Consider the following 23,897-nt stretch of genomic DNA (forward strand, 5'->3'; position numbering starts at 1 on the left):
TGAGCTTGTTGAGTCTGTTCGCATCAGCTGTCTTGAGCCTGCTGCCCCAGCACACAACAGCGTAGAAGATGACGCTGGACACCACCGAGTGGTAGAACATCTGCAGCATGGTCCTGCAGACGTTGAAAGATCTGAGCCTCCTGAGGAAGAACAGGCGGCTCTGACCCTTCTTGAAGCTGGCGTTGGTGTTGATAGTCCAGTCCAGTTTATTGTCCAAGTGGACACCCAGGTACTTGTAACTGTCCACAATGTCCACCTCTGTACCCCTGATGGTGACTGGGGTCGGATGGGTCCTCTGTTTCCTGAAATCCACCACCAGCTCCTTTGTCTTTGTGACATTGAGCTGGAGGTGGTTCAGTCCACACCACTCCACAAACCTGTCCACCACGCTCCTGTACTCCTCCTCCTGGCCTCCGTTGATGCAGCCCACGATGGCAGAGTCATCTGAGAATTTCTGCAGGTGGCAGGACTGCGAGGAGAACCTGAAGTCTGAGGTGTAGAGCGTGAACAGGAAGGGAGACAGGACCGTCCCCTGTGGAGCCCCCGTGCTGCTCACAATGGTGTCCGACGTGATGTTCCCCAGCCTCACGTACTGCGGCCGGCCTGTGAGGTAGTTGTTGATCCAGGCCGCGAGTGGAGCATCTACCTGCATGTCCAGAAGCTTCCTGTTCAGCAGGGCAGGTCGAATGGTGTTAAAAGCACTGGAGAAGTCAAAGAACATGACTCTCACAGTGCTTCCTGCCTCCTCCAGGTGTGTGTAGATTCTGTGCAGCAGATATTACTCACTTGTGTGAGCATTTACAAATTATATTCAAACAGTTTATATATGTCACAATTGTTATTATTTGAATGAGGATGGAGGAGACATCTGGCGTTATAGATGAGTTGCTCCTTATTCATTTTCATAGTTAAAACACCAGTATTTAATTATAAAGTGATGATCCATTGCTCAGGGAATAAAGCTGTTGTAATGGCTCCTTAAGAAGAAGAAGAAATGGCATAACGTCTCTAATACCCCCAGCAACTCTACAAGTCAAAAGTACACAAGGACACAGAAGACAAGTATGTATGAACAAGTACACAAGTGAATTTTATTTACGCAAGCAAATTTGATCATACAGGTCAAATAAGCCACTTCAAGCTGTTGGCACATGAATGTACAAAACCAATTTGATTTAAACCCTGCTACTAAGCATTCATAGTGAAAGTACAAAAGACTTATACAAGGAAAAAGCTGAAAGCATGTTTTCAGATCTTTACAGGTTAAGCCATGTTGGTACAGGTCTTTGTTTTAAGACATGGTCGAGAGCTCATCACAAACTAAACTGCCGCAACTCAAAGACTATCGGTTCTAATATCAGTAGCGGTAAGCATGAGAGGTTCAGCACTGCACATATAAACAAAGGGGTTGATCAAGCAAGATAGTCAAAAGTGTAAAAATGAAGAAGTGATTTAAAGTAACTTTGAGTCACTAAGACTATTATAATGCATACCCATGCCACAAAAACATCAAAGTTCACAGTTTATTACTGACAGTACAATTATCCAACTTTGAGTTGAACACCAATGCACTAAGCAGTGCACAAGAATGGTTAACGAAGCGTATGGAAGTAGCTTTTGGAAACCCTGACAAATGCAGTTCTGTCAGACAATGAGCCGATGGACCACGTTAGCAGTCCTACGAGTATGTTGGGACATGTAAGCAATACAGTTATTGTCATGAACAAAATTACGAACACGTTTCTCACATTTGATAAATCTACCAAGGAGTGTCATTACACCAGCAACTTTTCAAAGTCGGTCTCTGATCAGATGAAACTGACAGATGTAGTGGAGAATCCAAGAGTGACCTGTTCTTCAGTTGTGAATTGTCTTTAAATTGCAGTGCTTAACATTAAGTAATGATTTGATGTATCAGTATATACATTGCAGAGTCTGCAAAACAAGAAAGAAATATTTATTAGGTTCCACATTAAGAAATAAAAAAGGGCTTATGAAAGCATGTTTTGCATGTGCTTTGTTTTTTTGTGATTTAAAGGTTAAAGAATAATTTACGTTCCTAAAATACATTTAAATAGCAAGATCCCCTTTTCCCCCAGTTATCGGAAAGTAACAACCAAATGATTTTTTGACTGCTCACACCTTTGACATATATCAAAGTACTGTTTTCCAGTTAAAAAGGGGGTTGGCACATCAAGAATAAGTTTTCTCGTGATTTGTTGTGGATTACTGCCTTATTCTTTTTAAATCTTTAAGTAGAAAAACAGATTTGACAACTTTCACTTGAAAGCGATTTTAATCCCTGGGAATACTGGTATGACAAAAGTTCATGATAATTCATAGTTGTGATATTCGATATTCAAAATATTTTCTAAACAAATCACATGTTCACATACAGTACATACTGTAGATATCGAACATGAAATCCCCAGACCAACGACATGATAAATGTGCTTGAAAACTCTTTTAAGCCATCGATGTCTCCCTCATAGATCAGTGTTAAAAATAAATAACGCGGGGAAGTACGAGGACACGAAGCATTGAATAAGGAAGTAAAAAAAAGAAGGAAAAAGAAAAGACTGATGGTACCTGTGCCATCTACACTACAGAACAACACAATTTGTATCTAAGAATCCTAAAACTGCCATAACGAAAATAATAACACTGTCCATGAGAGGTAAAGAGGCTTTTTTTTTTTTTTTTAAACTCTGAAATGCTGTTTGTGACAGAGGAGGACAGAGTGATGCCCCCCACCCCACCCCCGACCACATGGTCATACCCATGGTATGGTCGCACCCATGACTTCAGCAGTGGCAACGGCCCCAGGTGCCATCCATTCCCCCTCAGGAGGGGATGGTAGAGAGGGACAGATAGACAGATAAAGGATAGAGAAAGAGAGAGAGGCTGGAATGGCTGGGCCAGGCCTGGTGCTGGCCTTTATGTGTAGGCGTTAAGTCGCTCCTTGGAGCGGGTGGAGTGGATGTCGTGAAGCTCCTGCTCCTCCTTTGACTTTATGTCCTCGTACTTCTGCATCCGGCAGGCGTCTTTGACATAGGCCCAGTTGGCTGACAACACCATCAAGTAGTGGATCTGTGAAATATGGAAAATAAGTAAGTCATAGAGGGACACTGCTCCACCCTGCCTCTTGCTCAATTACAGCTGGGATAGGCTCCAGCATCCCCGCAACCCTGAGTGCAGGAAAAGCGGTAGATAATGGATGGATGAATGGTTTGGTCAGACCGTCTTTTTGTAGGGTGCTTTTCTTATCCAGCAGGTGGAAGCACAGTGCCAGAACCAGTTTTGCATTTGTGTTACCGTAGCAGCCGGTTATAAAGAACGTATTGTGCTATACAGAGGCTGCCAGACAGAGGCTGCTACTGATTTTTTCGTTTCTTTTTTTGTTGCAAAAAAGATAGATTCAAAAAAAGGAACAAATATGCTAGCCATATATATATTTTTACTTGCAGTTAAAATGATTCTCTTAGTTGACATGCAGAAAACATTTGTAAGTTGTAACACAAAGGCAAGACTAACACAATTGATTTATCTATCTTCAAGTTTATTTCGGGATTCTTGTTGTTTAAAACTATTAATATATTTTGTGATCAATTTTCTAGTCCATTTATGGAGGATTGTGTCCACACATTTGCACGATCAACACTGACTACCACAAACACTTTTTGCTTCCCAGGAAACGGCTTCTCAGAAATTAGAGTGATGTTTGAAATAATCGCTGGTCCTTTCTTCTCCCCGTTTCCATGACAACACCACGACATGCCAAGCACCTCAGTGAGAGGGAGGGAGACAAACCCTGTCTTTTCACTGCGGCAAAATGCCTTCTCTCGCATTTACAGCCATGCTTCCATGAGCCGTGAACCCCCTGTAGCCAAACACCACGAGTCTCTCATCTGCACATTTTTCCCTGTTACCTGCTTTCTTTGACTACTTTGCTAAAAAATATATCTATAAAATCTAATCAGACTGCACAATCTGCAGTATTATTCCTGATACCATAGTGCACCATAGTGCATTCAAAATACAAACAGGAGAAGAGAACCCCTGTTGGGGGTTTCATGGGATAGGATGATGCTTTCAGTATAGGAAATCTTTATAATGCACGTCATTATTTGATCGTATATGCAAAAATAAAAATACATTCATGAACAATTATTGCTGAAGGGATGAAGCCGAGCCCAGCTGTCATCGGGCGAGATACACTCAGGGCTGGTCGCCAGTCAATCGCCACATACAAAGACAGACAACAACCACTCATTCGGGGCAATTTTCCCAAATTTTTTCCAATTAATCTGCTTTATGTTTTTGGAATGTGGGAGTAAACCCACGCAGACACGGCGAGAACATGCAAACTCCACACAGACAGGTCCCCTCGTCGGAATCGATCCGGGGTCCTTCGTGCTGCGAGGCTGAAGCTCTAACTACTGCGCCACTGTATTAACAGTATTTTAATTTTATACGCGAAAACAAGTTTTTCTGATGTCTTACCATAGCAAGAACAGCAGCTCCTGCTCCAGCAAGAGCACAGATAAACAGGTGGAATGTCATGTCCAGCTGTGTAGTAAAGAAAACAGAATGAATAAGTTTAACCTTTGATTTAAACATGCAGGTTCACTTTATCACTTATTAGAAACATTTTTCACAAGGCCATTTCCAGTTGAAGTCCCTGTGTCTGTGTGTGTGTTTGGATGTGTGTGAGGAACTTATAAAGAACTCTTGACGCATTGTTCGGACTTTTTTATTTTGAATCAGTAGTTTTCCACAACTTTGTCACAACAATATTACAAACCTAGTGGCCCAAACAGTTTTTACCTTATCATATTGTTTCATATTTAAAATCAACTTACCTCATTGGATTCACACATTTTGTAGAATTTCTCTGATCCAGCACATACAGTTTTGGCCTCAGCAATTGGGACGATTCCTGTAATATAATGGTTTGATGTAAGAAGGCATTTCCTGGTGCTTCTCATTTGTGCCACTCAAACTCCGATTTTCTGTCATACACAGATGTTGCTGATCTGATGCTACAAGATGGCTCTTGATGTTGAAGGAAGTTTTTAGCCAAGCTAATGTCTAGTGGACTGAAAAATACTGTAATGGCAATTAAAAATAATGGCACAATGGTTAATTTCAAATATTTCTGTTCAATTGGAACAATTTTATAATAGTTTTAATATATTCATTGCTTTATTTCAGGATGTGTATTATTTCATATGAAAAACCTTAACACTTTCTTTTTTACATGATGTAATCTCTCAGAGGTAAAAAGGCAATGCTACTTTATTCTGTGGAAATAAATTATCATATAAATTAAATTATTTTCATGATACACTGACAGTAATAATGTTAAGTTTTAATTCAATACTCAGAGGAATATCTTAAATACTTAGCACCATTAGAGTACTGTCACTTACACTAACACTTAATATTACACCAGTGGAAGTAATATATTTACTTTACTGTTAGCTGAAATGTCACTTTTTGTGCTTAACTGTATTATCTACATATTTCATAAGTCAGTGAGGTCATTTTCTCTCCTGGCATCAATAGAGTATTCGGTAGTAACACAGTTTTTACTTTTTTATATCAGTGTTGTCATACTCCTCACTGGATGATTCAACCATCATAAATTCATGCATTAAAGGGGCGTTGTGCTGTTACGAGCCAGTTATGGTACATTTAATTTTCAAACCTTTTAGGTGTCTTTGAACAGCGCAGATATCATTCTGTTTTTGTAATTGTGCTAATTTATTGTTACAGCTCAGTCTGTGTTTCCATTCAGATGCTGTTTTTAGAAAACAATGTTTCAGCCAAATGTCAAAATGCTTATTGTGTGTCTGTCTATCTGCCTATCTTGTGTTCTATCTATCTATCTATCTATCTATCTATCTATCTATCTATCTATCTATCTATCTATCTATCTATCTATCTATCTATCTATCTATCTATCTATCTATCTATCTATCTATCTATCTATCTATCTATCTATCCATCCATCCATCCATCCATCCATCCATCCATCCATCCATCCATCCATCCATCCATCCATCCATCCATCCATCCATCTATCTATCTATCTATCTATCTATCTATCCATCTATCCATCTATCCATCTATCTAGCTATTTTACAACATTAGAGCAATGTGTTCTACTTTTTTAAATTATCTAAATGCAAAGTATTAATCCTCTTTTTGTTATTTATCTTTCTATACCCCCTTTCCCATTGTTTTATTGCTTTTGTCTCACATTGTGCTGTTTTCCACTACCTCTGTAATAAACAAATTTACCTGCAGAAAATGAGGCTTGACATATAGTAACTGAATGTGTTTTTGACACAATTTGCTTTAAAATCAGATGAAAACAGTTGACTATGTATCATATGGATAACCCTCAGACCTGTACAAAGAAATGCAAAACTATCCATTCTTACCATATTGGCGTGGGTCAAGGCAGAGTGAGGCTCCCTCCAGCACAGTGGCATTTTTGCAAATATTCCAGATGTTAAAATATATAAAGACTGGTAGGGAGGTGAAAGCAGTGACACCTAGCCAAGCCAGCATGAAGATGTATGTCAGCATGATGAACTGAAAAAGTAGAACAAGATCAACACATTATATTTGTGTCAAACATTGATTACTAACTGTGCATTCTTTGAGCTCTGTCAGTTTAAAAGACCAAAACAACAGACTGTTTTCTGTACACACTTCATTTGTTTGTTCAACTGCAAAATTAATTGTCATGCAACTTTTTTTATCGCCATATTTTCAGACACAATTTCACAGATAAAGTCAGCGATTAATATTTACCAATGACACCTATTTTTTTTTTTGTTATATATTTTTTCTATTATTCACTAGCTTATTTCTTGATATTACTGTGTTATAGACACGGGGATGTTAGCAGCACAGTTATATTAATAACCTTGTGTCCACAAATACCATTCCATTACTCACTTCCATTGCCTCTGAGCTTAAGATTTGTCAGAGTATTATAGCCCAGAAATAATCTTGTTAGGATTGGTGCTGGCTCTGTGATATGCTCCATTTCTTTTTATCTTCTTTTTGTGTTTCAGTTTCCCCATATTATTTTCAGTGTAATATTGTCATAGAAAACTTGAGCAGCATCACCAAATTTCTACAAATATACTTGTTTAACAAATTTCCAGAGTTGACGATCAGCCTATCTTACTCGCACACAGCCTTCACAATCACCTGTCTTGTATTTCAAAGAAGTACATAAAATAATGTAAGAATAAGAATAAGAATAAGAATAAGAATAAGAATAAGAATAAGAATAAGAATAAGAATAAGAACACCTTTATTTATCCCGAAGGAAATTGTTGGGCCAGAGTTTCAAGTAAAAGATAACAATAATAAATAATAGCAGAAAATTGTATAAACAGTATAAACAGTAAAAAAAAAAAAAAAAAAAAAAGAAAGAAAGAAAAAGGCGGGGGAGAATAAGAAATACAAATAAAACTATAAAGCATCTAAGTAACAAGTCAAGGCTATAAAGTGTCTTAAGGTCTTAAGTACCAGATGAAAGATAAGGAGTGCACAAGAGTATGAAACATATTGCACAAGCAGCTGTTATGAAATGAAATATTGCACAGTTATGAAAATATATATACAGATAAATTATTACGATTTATAGTAAGTGGGTGAGATTTTTTTTTTTTTTTTTTTTTTTTTTTTATGGTTTAAGATTTTGAGACTCCCTGCGGCTGAAGGGAGAGGAATTAAAAAGTCTGATAGCCTCAGGTAGGAAAGACGTATATGTCAGTATTACTCAGTAAATTCATGTAGAGAACTATCTTCCTCCAATTGTAACTCTTAGTATAGTGTCTAAAAACATATGTAGCACGTATAACTTAGACTTTATCATAAAATCAGACAACTAAACAAAAAACAATTGTGTTTAAGCACATCCACTCATACCCAAGCACTGACGCAGCGCCCACAGGTAGTGATCTTGAAGTCACCATACAGGTCCTTAATGGCCCCGCTGGTGAAAAAGCCTTCCACCATCAGCAGAATTCCGTAGACAAAGAACGCTGAAGCAATACCGTAGATCACATACTTTATAATGTCAATCCTGGAAATAAATAGACAAACAATGAGAGTATGAGCACGCAATGTTCAAAATGTTGATAAAGCGCCCTATCGCAAATCAATAAGCAAATTGAATTTAAGGGTGGGCCTTCGATTATTTCTTTTCTGCCTTCTTTTTCCCATTTGGTAATGGTAGTTTATACACTTGAAAGTATTATTGTTTTTTAGACCAAGTGAGTCAGTGTGAGCTTTTTCAACTTACATTGTGAATACATCCAGAGCATCAACGGGGCTCCGTACCACCTCAAAGTAGTTTTGGAGGATTGTGACCGTCCCAGACAGCGCTTCATGTCCACAGCCGCAGAACAGGGCCACACCGGCGTAGAGTAAGATAGTGGCGATGAGGGATGGATATGGGATCCCACCCAGGCATTTGATGCAGCACTCAAGGCATCCTATGCACACAGAGAAAAATGATCAACCTTAGACTCTTCAGATGACAGTTTATCTTCTAAAAGACATCCATGTGACATATATGTACTCTCCATATATAAGTGAAGAAAAGCAGTTCTACAAGTAGTATTCATAATTTCTTTTTTGGGGGGGGGGGATCTCTAAATCTCACAATTTATTATTGTTATTATTATCATTATTATTATTATTATTATCATCATCACTACTATCACTTATCACAATTATCGCTATTATCACTATTGTCATCATCATCACCATCATGAAATAAGAGTTTTATTGTCTGTGCCTAGGTACAATAGTAATAGAACAACAATCAAGGTATGGATGAGGAAGGCTCAAACAGAAATCAATCAAATGCTATTTGCAATTATGAAAAAAAAAAAAAAATCAAGAATTACAACACACCTAGACTGAGAGCATGTATAGCAATAGAAATAGAAAACAGAGCAACTTTATCAGGAGAGCTTATCCCAGATATCAGGGCAGCTGATGCCTTCGTGCATGGGGAGTCAGCATCAAAACCTTAAAAAGGAGTAGAATATTAATTGTTCAATAATCACAGGTCTTGGGTCATACCTGTCCTGCCTTTTATTTGCAGCATCTGATTGTATTTGTTTTGGAGCTGTTTAGCCCTCCAGAGCAGAGTGACATTTTATTTCACTCTTGTGTCTCAGCATGAGATTTACATGCTGATCCTAATGCTTAACCCCTTTTCTTCTATTCCAAGTTTTCTGCCACCCCAGGGGCCGCGAGGTGGCTAATCACTGCTCAGCCCCAAATTCAATCTGGTCGCAAAGATTGCTCAGAGAGAATCTTAGAGCCTGTAAATACTTGTACACCGGCTTGGATTTGTGGCTTTCAGCTCTTACTCTCTCTCTCAATTATCAATGTATGTATGTTTGTTTAAGTGTGTGTGTGTAAATGTGTTTGTGTGCATATGTGTGTGTGTGTGTGTGTGTGCAAGCCAAACATAATTGGGTCTTGCAGTATATTGGTATTTAAATCACATTCTTAGTTTATAATGCCTGGTCTGAAACTGAAAAAGGCAGGGGGTTTTCCTCATCATGCAGCTCCAAGATTGCAATTGATTTGAGTGGGGCTGAAAAACGCTAACAGATTTGTGTGTGTGTGTGTATTTTTTTTTTTTTTTTATCAAGAATTTGCTTGAGCATTGTGTTTGTAAGGATTATCTTACTGTCTTCACCTGTGCTGTGACACATTAATCAACAGCATGTGCCTCCTTCCCCTCCTCCTCCCGCTTAGCTCTTTGCTTTTATCTGATCCAAGCCTGAGAGGAATACCAAGTAGCTTGTCTGCCTCCTGGTCTGCAAAGAGCACTCTGATACATGGTGCGGCTTTGAATCTGGCCCAGGCTTTCTATTAATTTTAGACTATTTGTGTCTAAAATTATGCTTCCCAGCGCTGGACTGTCCTAACTGCGGACAAGGCAGTCTGTTGTTCAATAACCACTGCAGCTGAAATTCGCAGTTTGGGAAAATTCGAATTATTAATGATCAAACAATCTGTGCTTAAAAGGAGGGTTTGCAGCCGTGCAGTTTGAAACGAAATTAGAATAGACCTCACTTTTAACATTTGATATCATGTCTCCTAAATGGCTTTTCTGCAGATGATGATGGCACAAAATGTAACATCTTTTGAAAATATTCTGGTTCGTTAATTACCTAAAAGAGTTTTCATCACATATTTGTTGCTTATTGTTGAACAGCACTGGAAAGAATGGTGCGCTATTTTCCTACAACGTCTGAGACTGCATTTTGCAAAGATAATGAACTGGAAGACCGTTTATGTTCTAATTATTTTTTGGTTATTCATTCAGTCATTGTCTATTCTTCTTATCCTGCATACAGGGTCACTGGGGTGCTGGATCAACTCCCATCTGACATTTAATGAGAGGCAGGTTTAACCTGGATTGGTGGCTGAACACACACAGAGCCACACAAAGAGGCTATACAATCATTCATACATTCATTATCATTATCATTATCATTATCATGATCAGTAACATAACCGATATTCAATATTGTTAGTTATTCACCCATATCTCTTCCCTGTGTGTGTGTGAGAGAGTGTATATAGTTATATGTAATCTTATTACCAAGAAAACGGCCTTTGAATCCCAAAAAATTGGAATATGACTACATGTTTACCGTGAGAATGTACCAGCATATGCATACATGTAACGGTACATACATGCATAAGACTTTCTCTATTTGAAAAAGTCTTTGTTCAATGCTTTGTTGTAGGAAGGCAACCTCACATCGCTTGTTTCCGAATGACAGAATGGGGTAATGCCAGCACATCAAGCCTCTCATTCAGACAATCACAGGATTTATTGATGGGCTGGTGTTTACTGACAGGATTAGACATATTATCCTTTGTCCATCACATCGGTCACCAAAACAAGCAAAACAATGTCCAGATAATAAGGTTGTTCCTACAAATTAAAGGACAAATTAAAGTAAAAAAAATGAAAATAAATAAACAAAAAAAGCGAGGAGAATAAAAGCAGCTGCAAAAGTATTCATTTAACCTACAGCTTAGAGCTGGAATCCTGTGATCAAAGGAAGATGAGCAGTTTTATCAATGATTTATTTCAAGCTCTCATTGAAGGTTTTCCACCTCTGCATTATTCACATTTCTGCACAAAGATTTAACCAGCAGGAGCATCTCCCTACTCTCCATCTTAAAGGGACAGTTAATGATGCTGCCAAAGTCTGGTGCATTGCTGTTCATGCTTACATGTCCCTTTATTTCTCAGATATCGAGCTCAGTTTCTGACATCTTTATCTAGAGATGAGAAGCCTATGGAGGAAATATTCATCTGATGTTAGTCTTTCAATCTCAGACAGAAAATTTGTCCTCCTAGTTAAGGATTAAGATGCAAATTGATCAGAAAAATGGGAAAAGAAAGAAAATTTGCTAAACAATGTTGCTAGTGTATCCAAAAATTATTGTAATATGCTATTCCCTTAGTGTTGGAAGTCAGAATATGAGGCAATTTTACAAATTGTATCTTAATGCATTGACATTTTTTTCCAAGATGTACAGTTTTGGAAAGCAAGCGAGTCAGCAGATGGTATCATTGATATCATTATGGCTCCACTTTTTGCTGTTCTCAAGTTACCACAAAATATAGGTGATGGACATTCAGTGAGATCGAGGGTCATTTCCATGGGAACAATTTACTAAGCAGAGTGGAAGAATTTATTGGTGCATGCAACAAAAGTGTTGCTGCGCGTATGTTTAATTTATTGCCATCTTTCGTGAGAGGGAGAAGAGTTCTATTAAGTTCTATGTCAAAAGCAGATTTATTATCTCCAGAAATGTGTATATTACGCTGTTATTGCATTTGTATCAATGCTTTGGGGTAGATTTTCAGGGTAGATTCCGTTATAACTTCTAAGTTTATTTGTTATTTTAAAAGACAAAATTGTAAGTATTTTCTCAATATATTGCAAATTGATCTTGACCCTGAGGAAGCAAAATATAATAGCATGACTGAAAAACTCTAAATAATTCCCTCGAGACTTCCAACCCTTTCACACTTTGACTCATTTTGTTTATCTAGGCTGTAAACATGTACTTTTTTGTTAGCTAGACAACCACTCTGAAGGCTTTTACCCACAAATTTGTGACCGAGCGTATTTGATGTGCCACTGAAAACACAATAACACTGTAATACTGCAAAATAGCCACAGCGGGAAGCTGGGCTTGTTTCTTCCATTCATTTTTGTTTATGTGTTCTTATTTCATTGAGGGGACACTCTTCACCTAAAGGAACATCCAGTTCAATTAATCGAGAAAACGACGAAATAAGATCTTATGTTAGACAGACATAATGAAACTGATTGGATTAGGTATGTGTAAAAAGATGTGTTGGGCAGAATTTCAAGCACATGCACACACATTAACATTCAATTCTGCTCCTGGTTTAACGCAGAACAAATGAACTTTGGAAAGCAGAATTATGGCTTGTGAGAACCTGCCATCTGTTATTTGTAAATGTTTATATGCAGCTGGGTTGAGTTTAAAGGTTTAAGTACTCATTAGATGGCAGGCACTCAGGCTTCCCAATAAAGAGGCATTTTTGTCAACACAAGATGGCAGCTGTTGCAGCACTTTTTCTGTGAAAGAACAAATTTCTCTCTCTCTCGGTCTTTTTCCGAAGAACTTATAGTCATCGAAAGATCCAAAAATATTTTAAACTAAAAATAATACCATCACCACCGATATTAACATCATCCCCCTGGCTAATTTTGCATTTGGTTTATGGTAGTAATGGAAATTGCAAATTATTATCACTGGTTCTAGCAGAAGAAACTCTAGTATTCTGTGGGCACCTTTGTGGATTGTTGTTCTGCCCAGGGGGTAATTCTGAGAGCCAGTAGGGAACAGTCAAAGGAGATCTTTCATTAGTTGGTGTGTCAAGTCAGTTCAAATTTAATTTGTATCGTTCCAGTTCGAGACAGAGACCCAACATTCCCCGATGTGCAAGCACTTGGTGACAGCGGCAGGAAAAAACTTCTTTTTACAGGGCAGAAACTTTGGACAGATCTGAGCTCAATGTGGGCGGCCTTCAGAGTTAAACCAATGAGAGGGAGAGAGGCAGAGAAAAGAGAGATGGACAAATAGAACAAGAAAGAGAGATAGGAGGGCAGAGATTATAGAAAGCAAAGGTGTGATAGAGAGAGAGTGGAGTATGATGAGTATGGGTGCTTTTGGAGGAATGGCTACAAATAGTGATTTGCATGCATCAGCATTTTGTCAGAGAGCTCACAATCATTTCTCATTTCTGCAAAATTTCAATTTAATCTACAATCAGGATTGCACTAGTTGACTATTGTCTTGCTTTGGAAGCAGGATTTTCATGACATAGTCCCGCATTTGGATCAAAGAATGTCAATCAACTCATGTTTTTGCCGACCAAATGTTTAAATATGAAGCTATGTTGGTAAAGAAAAAAAATATTTTTATTAATTGACTAATGCAAAGACAACAGCAGACACCTAGTTCATTCAGTTGTTAAACTAGTATTAAAGAGCTGTCTGGTCCCAATGCTCCATCACCGTTTTTCTGAGTGATAAATCCTCACTGTATGGGTGTGAGGCATTTGGGGGAGAATCTCCCATATTGAGTTTGAACTGTCATAAACTATAATCAGAAAAACTGCAATAGAAAAGAAAAAGAGTTTGCTGCAGAGCACTAACAATTAATGCATCATTACTTCACATGAAAATAAACAGAACTCTCTCTAACATAACAGGCAGTGAATGAGATTTGTCAACAAGCATAATGGCCTTGTTAAAATGCCTGTGATACATTAACCTAAAAACACTTGCATTCTTGTTTCTTCTGCTATCATTGAGGAATGGTACTATACACTGTATGATAACATTTAATAATCTGTAATATTTCCATCTTCACTTTCACATGTTTGTTTACAAATAAGACATTTGGTGGTGATGTTGTTGCCTAGTGACCACACTAATTAAACTAGAATAAATGACAACTGTTCTATGACTGCTTTTGCAACAACCTAAAGCTATGTTCATCATGGTATCTCCCAACATCAGTCCCTTGTAGATTTGGTATGTGGAAAAAAACTTCAGTTATACATGGAAGCCCTAAATAATCAAAGAAAAAAAAGGATAACTAATTCTATTGGTATCATGGTGTCATGGATCACTGGCCATTTCAATATTTTAAATGTAATTAAGGTTGCTGAAAAAGAAAAAAAAGACATTGCTGCTTTTTCACATATGAAGATGGTGATGATGATTATAAGGTAAATGAATCATGAACTTTATATCCATAATGAATTGTAGGTTGTATCATAAATAACATTACAAATTTTGACTTTTTGGCAGCATCTTTTTTTCTGACAAATTAAGAAAGCATTTGGCCTGTATTTGGCACTTTACTGTGATTTGCAATTCAGGAAGGTGGTGATGCACACCAGCTTAGGAGTTTGACTGGATGCTTGATCCATAATTTAAAAGAAGCAAACAGCAGCAGAGCACAAGCCTCTTTCAATTTATTATTCATGTTTTTTGCTCCGTTAGACATTATCTGCTGTGAAAAGAAAGGATTCCCTGCTCAATGAGGAGTCTCAAGAATTTGATATGCTCATGACTATTGTACTACTCGTCTTTGTATGTGTGGTCCCACTGACATAGTTCTGCTGTTTCTTATTGCACAATAAGTTTTGCCTTATATTTTTGTGTATTAACACAGTTTCTGGAGGTTTCGTTAAACTATATGAATACAATCTCAAAGCAGAAATCAACTTTTACTTGTACACCTACCAATACTGTTTACATCTCTAATACTGTTTACATTTCCTTGCACCATTTTCATTTCCCTGCACTATTAATTCAGGTGACTACAGTATGTTTACAATAATAATTCATTTATTCTGCTTATCTGGATGCACTGTGGATGACAAAGTAAGAATTTCATTGTACAGGGAAACACTTTTCCAGAATGAACATATGACAAGAAACACTATGAATCTTTAAATCTTGACTTTCTAGGAATCATGGATTAATGAGCCTAAAACAGACATTGACGTATTGGTATGCCGATTTTAAGCAAAGGCACCAACCTTTCACAAATGCACCTCTATCAGGCATGTTCAGGCATAACCTAATGACCACTGATAGTGAATAACACTGATTTTCTCTGCAGGTCACCTGTTAGTCGTGAGATATACTAAGGAACTGAAAAAAAAGCCGAAAAAAATGGCCAAGTGTGAGTCCTTTTGAGAGAGTCAAAAGACAAATTGTGTTGGCTAGCCAACAAGGTTAGAGTATATGGGAAATTGCAGTTCTTTTTGGGCACTCCCACTTTCCAGTTATCTACATCCATGAAGGACGGAACAGTGATGAAAGGGTGATATGGTAGCAGGTGAACAAGGCCCCAAAACATGGGCATTCTGACCAATTCGGATGCCCATGCTGACCTCTGTCCACCTAATGGGCCACAGAGCCATGGAAGAAGGTGGCCTGGTCTGATGAGTCATGTTTGCTTTTACATCACTTGGATGGCCAGTGGGTCACCCGTGAAAAAGCTTGTCACCAGGATGCACTATTTGAAGGAGGTAAGGGGGCAGTGTGATGCTTTGGGCAGGGAATCCACTGGGTCTTGCCATCCATGTTGATATATAGATTATTACATCCTTCCTTAGCATTGTTGCAGAACATGTCCGGTCTTTCATGGAAATGGTATTCCTGGATGACTGTGGCATCTTTAAGCAGGATAATGCTCTGTGCCACAAAGCAAAAATGGTTCGGGAATAGTTTCAGGATTACACCAAGGAGTTTGTGGTGTTGACCTCAAATTCCACCGATTTCAGTCCAAACGGTCATCCTTGGGACATGGTTGAAAAATAACCGATGGCTCAAGGCCCCGTCTCCGGCTGGCTCTGCAGCTAACATCGTTTTGCCAGATACCACAGTATACCTCCAGGAGTCTGGCTGAGTCCATACTTTGACGGGGAAGGTCTGTTGTGGCAGCTAAAGGGGAGCCAACACAACTTTAGGCAGGTGGTCATACTGTTATGCCTGATCAATGCAAAATTGTTCTGTTATGAAAACAGAATGGCAATACTTTACTGTCACCTAATTTCAAATACACCTGGCAGCTGACTGATTCTGGTATGTTGCAAACTTACAAGAATACATTTTTTTAAGTACTAGAAAGTTAACATTCCCACAATATAACATTTGAACTTTTTTGATATTGATGATCAATGTTGCTTTTTCTTGCATGTTCTGTATTTCCATCAGAAGTCTAGTTTACGCTCAGCATAGAAACTTGTTGTATTGAACATTTAATAGTGTTGTGAGGCGATTAGCTCGAAAAAAGTATTAAAAGCATTGATGCAATTTTTTTTACTTTCAGCTATTTGTAATAGTTTGTGCTATAAAACTCAAGTATCTGTCATGTTCAACTTAAATCCTCAAGGATTTAAAACATTTTTTGTTTAATTATACACAGTTAAATAAGTTACTAAGATCCCTGAATTTAATGCAATAAATTTAATGTCATAAAAATATTGTAAATCAAAATTATACTTAATGAAGGGAGACGGTTTAAGGATTTGTTAAATATTTATTCATTTTGTACCCAACACAAAAAGGTCACATTTTGGGGGGTGGGGATGAGTAGGGTGAAGCTTAGATGACCCCAAACACTGCGGACCAATCAAATCGACAGAAAGCAGTGCCATAATACAAAGAGAAGGGGTTCCCCCCCAGGGGTCCCCCCCACTTCTCCATCTGTCAGCATCGTTGTCAGTCTCATATCTGACAGGCAAAAGGGACAAAAACACACACACACACACACACACACACACACACACACACACACACACACACACACACACACACACACACAACACACTGACCCAGTCAACATTCTCATGTGGGATGAGGTTCTCCTTACATAATGGTCACAACTGAATAACATCCTCACAAGAAAACATTTGCTCAGACATCTGGTAGAGAGTTGGGTTTAATTAATCAAGGATTTTCTAGCCTTTAATGATCCAGTAGTTATTTTCCTTTTCCTGGTGACATTTCCTGTTATTTTTTATCCTCTTCCAAGTGTTTCTTACTGTGTATACAAGTTTTTACTTTCCTTTTTTTCATTGCCCTAGTCAAATTTAACCCAGCTACTCGAGTGTAAGTCTTTTAAACAGCTTTGTGTAAAACCGATCCAATAGGGTTGATACCTAACTGAGGATATAAAGCATATTATCATCACACTAACAATTTAAGCATTTTCATCGAGCAGTTATTCGTTCCTCATTTGAATAGAGATGGAATGGCCTGAAGCCCAGTTCTAGGAGGAGGGACAGATTTCAGCAGGGGGGAGGGTTCATCTGAGAGCAATGTGTGTATGTCTCTTGTTCCTTTCCTGTATTTAATGCCCCTTCTTTCCCTCAAGCAAGCAGGTTTTCAGCCCCCACACAACCTCATCTCCACTGCACATGTTTAATCAACCAGTATGGTTGCCATGTCAACCAGAGTGCAAAATCAGAGAATAGACTGTGTACTTCAGAGCCATGACCCACTTACTGTATGTCAACAAATTCAGTGGGACAATAGTGAATGAGACACATTACACGGATAACCCCTCTGGGGAAAAAGGATGTTACAGGCCACATCAAAATGCTCAGCCACTGACTTCCTCTTTTTCTTTTTTTTCTCAGAGATTAGAGGGTCTGAAAATGACTGCGTGACTGCTGAGCAGTTTCTTTTGTCTGTGGAGAGTTCAATCCAGGAACTTCAGGACACATTTCAAAATCCAACATTGGTATATTTTCAATTAGCAGTCGATGCATGATTCTAGAGTGACAAAGAGTAATTGAATTCCTTTATTAGATCGTCATTATGTGTTTGTAATGTCATGTTAAAAAAAAAAAGAACAAAAAAATCACCACGCTCCTATTATAGCAAGATGTCTGAAAAAATCCACATTCAATTCAAATTTTGGCAGTGATTTCTTGATCTTTTAAAAGAAAAAGGAAAGCAGCAAATAGCTACTCATTTACTCAACATCAAAAAATGTTCATCATCCTCATTTTACAAAAATGTGTGTAGTGATGAAATAGTGTCTATATATTTTGCCAGACCCAAGTGCATCACTGCTCTTGAACACCTGTTCAAGAAATAAATCGACACTTTGGTATTAGTCTGGCAAGAAAAATTCGAAAAGTCTTCCACAAGGAACCTCTATGACTTCGACTGAACTGGACCAAGTTAGAATTTAAACCAATAAGATGAAAGATGAATGAAAAGAGAAAGGGTAAATAGTAAGAGCATTTTAACTTGCTAAATGTTTTTTGGGTTTTATTTTTGGGTCAAATCAAAGTTTTATGAAGAGAAAAGCCTCTGGAATACATATGGAATTTTAATGAGATCTCCTGCAAACACGAAGTTGATTTGAGAATAAATCGCAACCTTTTACATATATTAGCACCACCAATATCTAAATCAAGCTTATGAAAGGGCATTATGGCAAATAGGTAACCTTATGAATCATTAAATGAATGAATAAATGAATGAGTCATTACATGAATCATTCCAAATACAAAAAAAAAGAAATTATCTATGCATGCCAATTGTCTTGGAAAGTTATTTGATAAATGTCCAATTGTGCTTTCAACCACATCCTTTTTTAAATTAAAATGATGAAGCATATAAAAATACTCCTCATCATTCAAAGGCTCAATAGCTTTATTCTCTTATGGCAGGAGGTTAAGTAAGAAGCCAACTTTGAGTTGAGTGTTTGTGAATTTGAAACATCCAGGAAACAGCATATAAGTCATGTGACTTGAATGTTACCTCACAATTTATTAATTTCTCATTAACACTTTATATATATATATATATATATATATATATATATATATATACACACAATCTCTCCCTCTCTATACAGACGGAAACAAGAGAGAAAGAGGGGTATTGTTGCTGTACTTTGGAATATATATGTACAAAGTGAATCAATCTGGGAAAATTGTGTGAATAGTCTACAAAAGAGTGTTTGGTTTGTTCTTACTGACAGCAATGTTTGCTCTTACACCGCTCACTTGTGCTGCTGCATTGTAAGGATTTGGTTTGCTCTCTGTTACAAATGGCACCTTTTGGTACAAAGTGTACACTGTTAAATTTGGCTGACAAGTGAAGTGAACACTGCCCACCCAGTGCATCTGACTCATAATCTGAGATTTGCTGCCTGAGAAGAAGACAACAGAAGGGAATTAGCATACTGGGGTTGCGCTCCTTGATGCTACTTCCGCTATTGTGATTCCACCAAATCTATTTCTCCAGTGGCCATCTTAAGCATTTTTAACCAAGGGAAAAAATGTTTTCAGTCAATTAGGAAAAAAGACAGTCAACAGTTTCACAAATCTTTGCTATGCAGCCGTGCTCCCATATATTATATTAAAAAAAAAAACACTCATAAGCATATACAAATATTTTAGCTCCTGAGAAATATTGTCAGAAGTGCTTTTGCTGTTAGCATGGCTTGCTTGGATGTGTCCCCCTTTCTCATGTATTTCAAACATTTATTTATTTATTTATTGACAATCCTTTTTTTTTATTATTGGTTTTATGATTATTGACCTGAGTCATGACCTGTTATTTTATAGCTTATTACTTCTGCAGGAACCCTGACTATAAATTACATCATTATATAGGAGTGGAATGAGTCTTACTCTGACCGAGGGGGTTTTAATGCTCATCACACTGCATCAGGGTCGTCGTGCACAAGATTGACACTAAATGTGATGACCAGTGAGCTGTGACGCTGCCTCTAACTTATTTATCTTAAGCTGTGCCATTCTTGATTAGTCAATTCATTTCCTCAGATAATGTCTGGTGATTTCATTGGAGGCTGGTATCAAATGTTGGTAAATTAAGCAATTCCTCTTCAGATCAATTTACATTACATTTGAGAAAACATTTAGAAATAATATGTGTATCATTGAGTTTCTTACAAAGCAAGCACATTTATAAAATTACATTGCAAATGCTTATGTTGAATGCCATGTTCAGGAGATTGGGGAAAAATAAATGTGCAGAGAATTTTTTTTCACAGGAAACCTTTTTACATTACTTGAATGGCTTGCCTGGAGCCATTCTGTCAAACCCTCATAATTTACCACTGAAAACTAATTACGTCATCAGGGACGGCAATAAACAAACCAAAAAACCCTTTGATGCTCAATCCCAGAATAGCTTTCACCAACCACTTCACTTTGCACTGAACATTAGTATTATTAGATGGCCAAAGGTCCACATATTTGATGAACTTTTTTATATCCCAAAAATGTAAACTAATTTTCACCAAACTGGTGAAGATGACCAAAATTAAATGCATGCGCAGTTTGCATGGATCATTTTTCTATCGGGTAAACGTTTGTGTTTGTGTAAGGCTAAAACATGTTGTTTTCTGCAAAGCGGTTTAGGGGTACACACCGAGTTAAGGCATGCAGAAGCTTTCAATTACAATCCGTTCAGAATGGGGTTTTAAACGTGGGGATTGACCAGATATTACAAAACATCATCAGTTCTGCAGCATCATTATTAGTGCATAACCAGGAGGGAAAATACTAAATTATTGGCAAGACATGATATTTTCAAATACGAAAAAACTGCTCGTTGTTCGTGGCATACGACTCTGTTTGCCGTGATGTCTCATTTTCTGGCATTCTGAGAATATGTCTCTATCCTTGCTTTTCACGGTAAAACATGTCTAACCATTCCTGTGCTGAAATGCCAAAAGCAGGAGTGGGTGAAGTGCTAATGATGACATCTAAACTTGGCCAGTGCCATGGCAACTGCTTCAGCTCATGTGTGTCTGTGACTAGCACTACAATCTAGCGATAGGATGGAGAGAAACACCAACACGTATGTACAATCATACGTGCCAAATGTAATTAAACAAGTCTAAAAGGCAGAGACAAAGGCGTGTCATTTCAGGATTGCTTTGTGACTCCCAGCTGTACTTAATCATTTATGTGCAGAACCTGTGTTTGTGGCAGTGGTTGGGGTGAAATACAAATAGATTCCATCTTACACAATGCAAGCCTTTTTTCAGTAAATGACAGACATCTCTGGTTCTGCATCAAATTCACTCTGATTGTGCAATGTAAATGTCTGGCATCTTACATACAAAGAACAGAACCAAAGAGCTGATGGGTTACTGTGTGTAAAGGCTTGGTTTTGTTTCTTCACACGTCTTCCCCTTATTCATCACAACAAGCATGAAAGCCTTATCAAGCAAACAAAGACTGTCTAGCCGTTGCCGCTGAAGCAGTTCACACCCCTCCGACTACAGCACTCTTCAGTAGAGCACTGACAAAGAAATGACCACAAACCGCTGCTCTGCTATTAAAAAAGGAAAGGCTAACATGCATCCAGCTGTCTCTGCAGCAGCAAGGCTGACTTGCTGACAATATTCTTACGCCAGATTTAGTCACAAGATATACACAGACCTGCAAATGAATATGTTCTTACCTTTTTGGGTCTGCCCCTCATCCATATCTTCTTCCATTGTGCTGACTCTGTTTCAGACTCCAGACACCAACTGAAGATGTGTGACAAATGCCTTTTGTGGTTTTTGGGTCAAATCCTTATCTATTTTCAAGGTGTAGTCCAGAAAATGCTTCCACTTCCTTTCACTATGTCTTGCTTTTCGCTCTCTAGAATGCCGAGATTCCCTGTCAGCTGTTGTTTCTGTCAAACGCCTAAGCGATGAGAGGGATCACTGAGTCTTTGTGGCGCTGTCCATCGCAAACTGCTGTGGCGAGTGCTGAAAAGCTCCTTGGTCCCTGGTGGAGAAGGGGGAAGGGGAGGGAGAGGAGGATAGATAGAACAGAGGGTGGTCTCTGTGGTAGAACAGAAAGCACATGTTAGTCGGGTAGGGGGCAAGAAAATAAAAAAAAAAAAAGTAAGTGAAAATGGGGAGACAAAATGGCTAAAGATGTTTCGGAACAGAGAACGGACATTGAGAATAATCCCCTGGACGCATCAGGTCTTGAAAGGGTGTTTGTGAGTATGTCTTCTGTACTCAAAAAGCCCACCCCAAACTCCCCTAATACTCCAACAGAATGGTTAAGCCCACCCCCATGCTTTGGCTCTTCCGCATTAACCTCTCCTTTAAAAAGGGAGGGGGAACATCTGATTATCAAATGGGATTCTCCTAATCTTTTTAGTCATAGTGATTCAATAATACAATCACTGAGGAGAAATCACCGGTTTCTCCGCGAAATGTAAAGAATCATAAGCATTCTTTGTACTTATAATCCCAATACATTGCATACAATTTAAATGTAATTGTTGTGTTATGTGATGCATTTTACAGTGTAGTCTAAAATAACTCTTGGATTTGGTTTGAAAACCTACTGAATGTCAAACTGTTAGTTTTTCACACACACATAGCACTGAACTGATGTGTAAAAAACCTGCACATCCATTTTTTATAGCCAAACTGTCTTGTAACTTTAAATTAAATGCACAAAGCGAGTATTAAACAGAAACAGACATTCATGCCAAAGCATTTCTGTCTGCACGGCGGCAACCTCATAAGTTAAACATGTAATTTCTCCAAAACATGTTTGGAATGCACACATTTAAAATTCAATTTTTCATATTTTTATTTACCCTGGGCATTCCTCCAAAGGCATCCCTACCCTAAAGATTGCCAAATAACTGAACAATAACATGAATAGATTGAGTATAGGGATTTGTGCAAGGACTGGTGAATTGCTCTTCATCTGGATGATTCTGACATAAGATGTACATTACAAATCAACCCCTCACTTGACATTAGCTATGGACAGATGGACATCTTGGTCATCAGACAGGTGGATTTGATTAATCTTTAATGATCTCCGTAGGGAAATCGAGATATTTCAGCTCCTGAGAAGCGGACCATGCCAAAGAAAAGGAGAGTAATGCAGAAAAACAATGCTTTAAATACATTGCTATTGATGTGTAATGATACACTTTATAAGTTTACTCTCACATTGTCAATAGATGAACTATGATTTTTATTTTACACTAACGTTTTGTGAGTGAGCTACAGTCAACCCCCTCCAAAAAAAAAAACATTTGTTTATCCATCAATTTCATATGTCTGGTTCATTGTGTGAATTTTGGCCGTGAAGGAATCTGAGACTGTGTTCACATTCATGATAAATGTCAGTTAATCTCCCTGTACAATGAAACACTTGCTTTTGTTATAGGGATGTATATAAGCATGATTTGTATCACTGCCAATGATATGAAGCTAAAGCCTTAAGTACAGCGTTTTAATGGCGACATCATCAGTGAATAGATGAAGTACGCCTCTCGTAAGATTTAAAATCTTCCAACAAATTAACCTCTTGATATATTTATTAGCGATCCCATTAAAGGTAAAACTTTTAGCAGCATTTTAGAAAATGACAAGGGTTTTTCATTTGTTTTTTTTTTCAATCCATATGGTGAACATGATGACTTATTAATATTGAAATATAATTATTAATTAATATTGCTCTTAATGTTGATTCGATTAACAATTTATGTGGCACTCTTTAATATACTGAAAGATATTTCTATTAACAATTGACATCAAAGCTCTTTTGTTTTAATATGACTAAGAGTCCTGACTTTTCATTAAGAAACTCCTACCTGGACTTTCCACCCAGCTCGTGAGCTATATTTTGACTGTTTAGAATCCAGTTAAATTGCTTTCACCAGACATGTTTATTGTTTTATCTTTATATTGTAGTTAAATTATATTGTAAGTGTAAGGGTTACATTGGTAATATTGGA

General features: G+C 37.8%; 1 protein-coding gene across 1 annotated transcript; it reads right to left on the reverse strand.

Moving 5' to 3' along the window:
• Window positions 1-1,067: 1,067 nt before the first annotated feature.
• gpm6aa (glycoprotein M6Aa) lies at window positions 1,068-22,179 on the reverse strand. Its single transcript, XM_086158009.1, has 8 exons — window positions 22,086-22,179; window positions 21,597-21,967; window positions 8,333-8,525; window positions 7,957-8,113; window positions 6,450-6,603; window positions 4,863-4,939; window positions 4,504-4,569; window positions 1,068-3,090 (listed from the first exon to the last, which is right to left on the reverse strand). The coding sequence occupies exons 2-8, from the start codon at window positions 21,631-21,633 to the stop codon at window positions 2,938-2,940; spliced, it is 837 nt and encodes a 278-aa protein (XP_086014135.1). The 5' UTR covers window positions 21,634-21,967; window positions 22,086-22,179; the 3' UTR covers window positions 1,068-2,937.
• Between the last annotated feature and the right edge of the window lie 1,718 nt (window positions 22,180-23,897).

The sequence above is a fragment of the Fistularia commersonii genome, chromosome 13, assembly GCF_037954325.1.
Source record: "Fistularia commersonii isolate RoL2024-O1a breed Wild chromosome 13, RoL_Fcom_v1.0, whole genome shotgun sequence".
Taxonomy (NCBI): Eukaryota; Metazoa; Chordata; class Actinopteri; order Syngnathiformes; family Fistulariidae; genus Fistularia; species Fistularia commersonii.

Bases quoted from the DNA above. Each gene is read 5' to 3' on its own strand.
- gpm6aa (XM_086158009.1), bottom strand. From the start codon at position 21,633: ATGGAAGAAGATATGGATGAGGGGCAGACCCAAAAAG. The intron at 8,526-21,596 runs GTAAGAACATAT...CTGTGTGCATAG, and splicing joins TGAGGGGCAGACCCAAAAAG to GATGCCTTGAGTGCTGCATC. The intron at 4,940-6,449 runs GTAAGAATGGAT...ATTATATTACAG, and splicing joins CCTTGACCCACGCCAATATG to GAATCGTCCCAATTGCTGAG.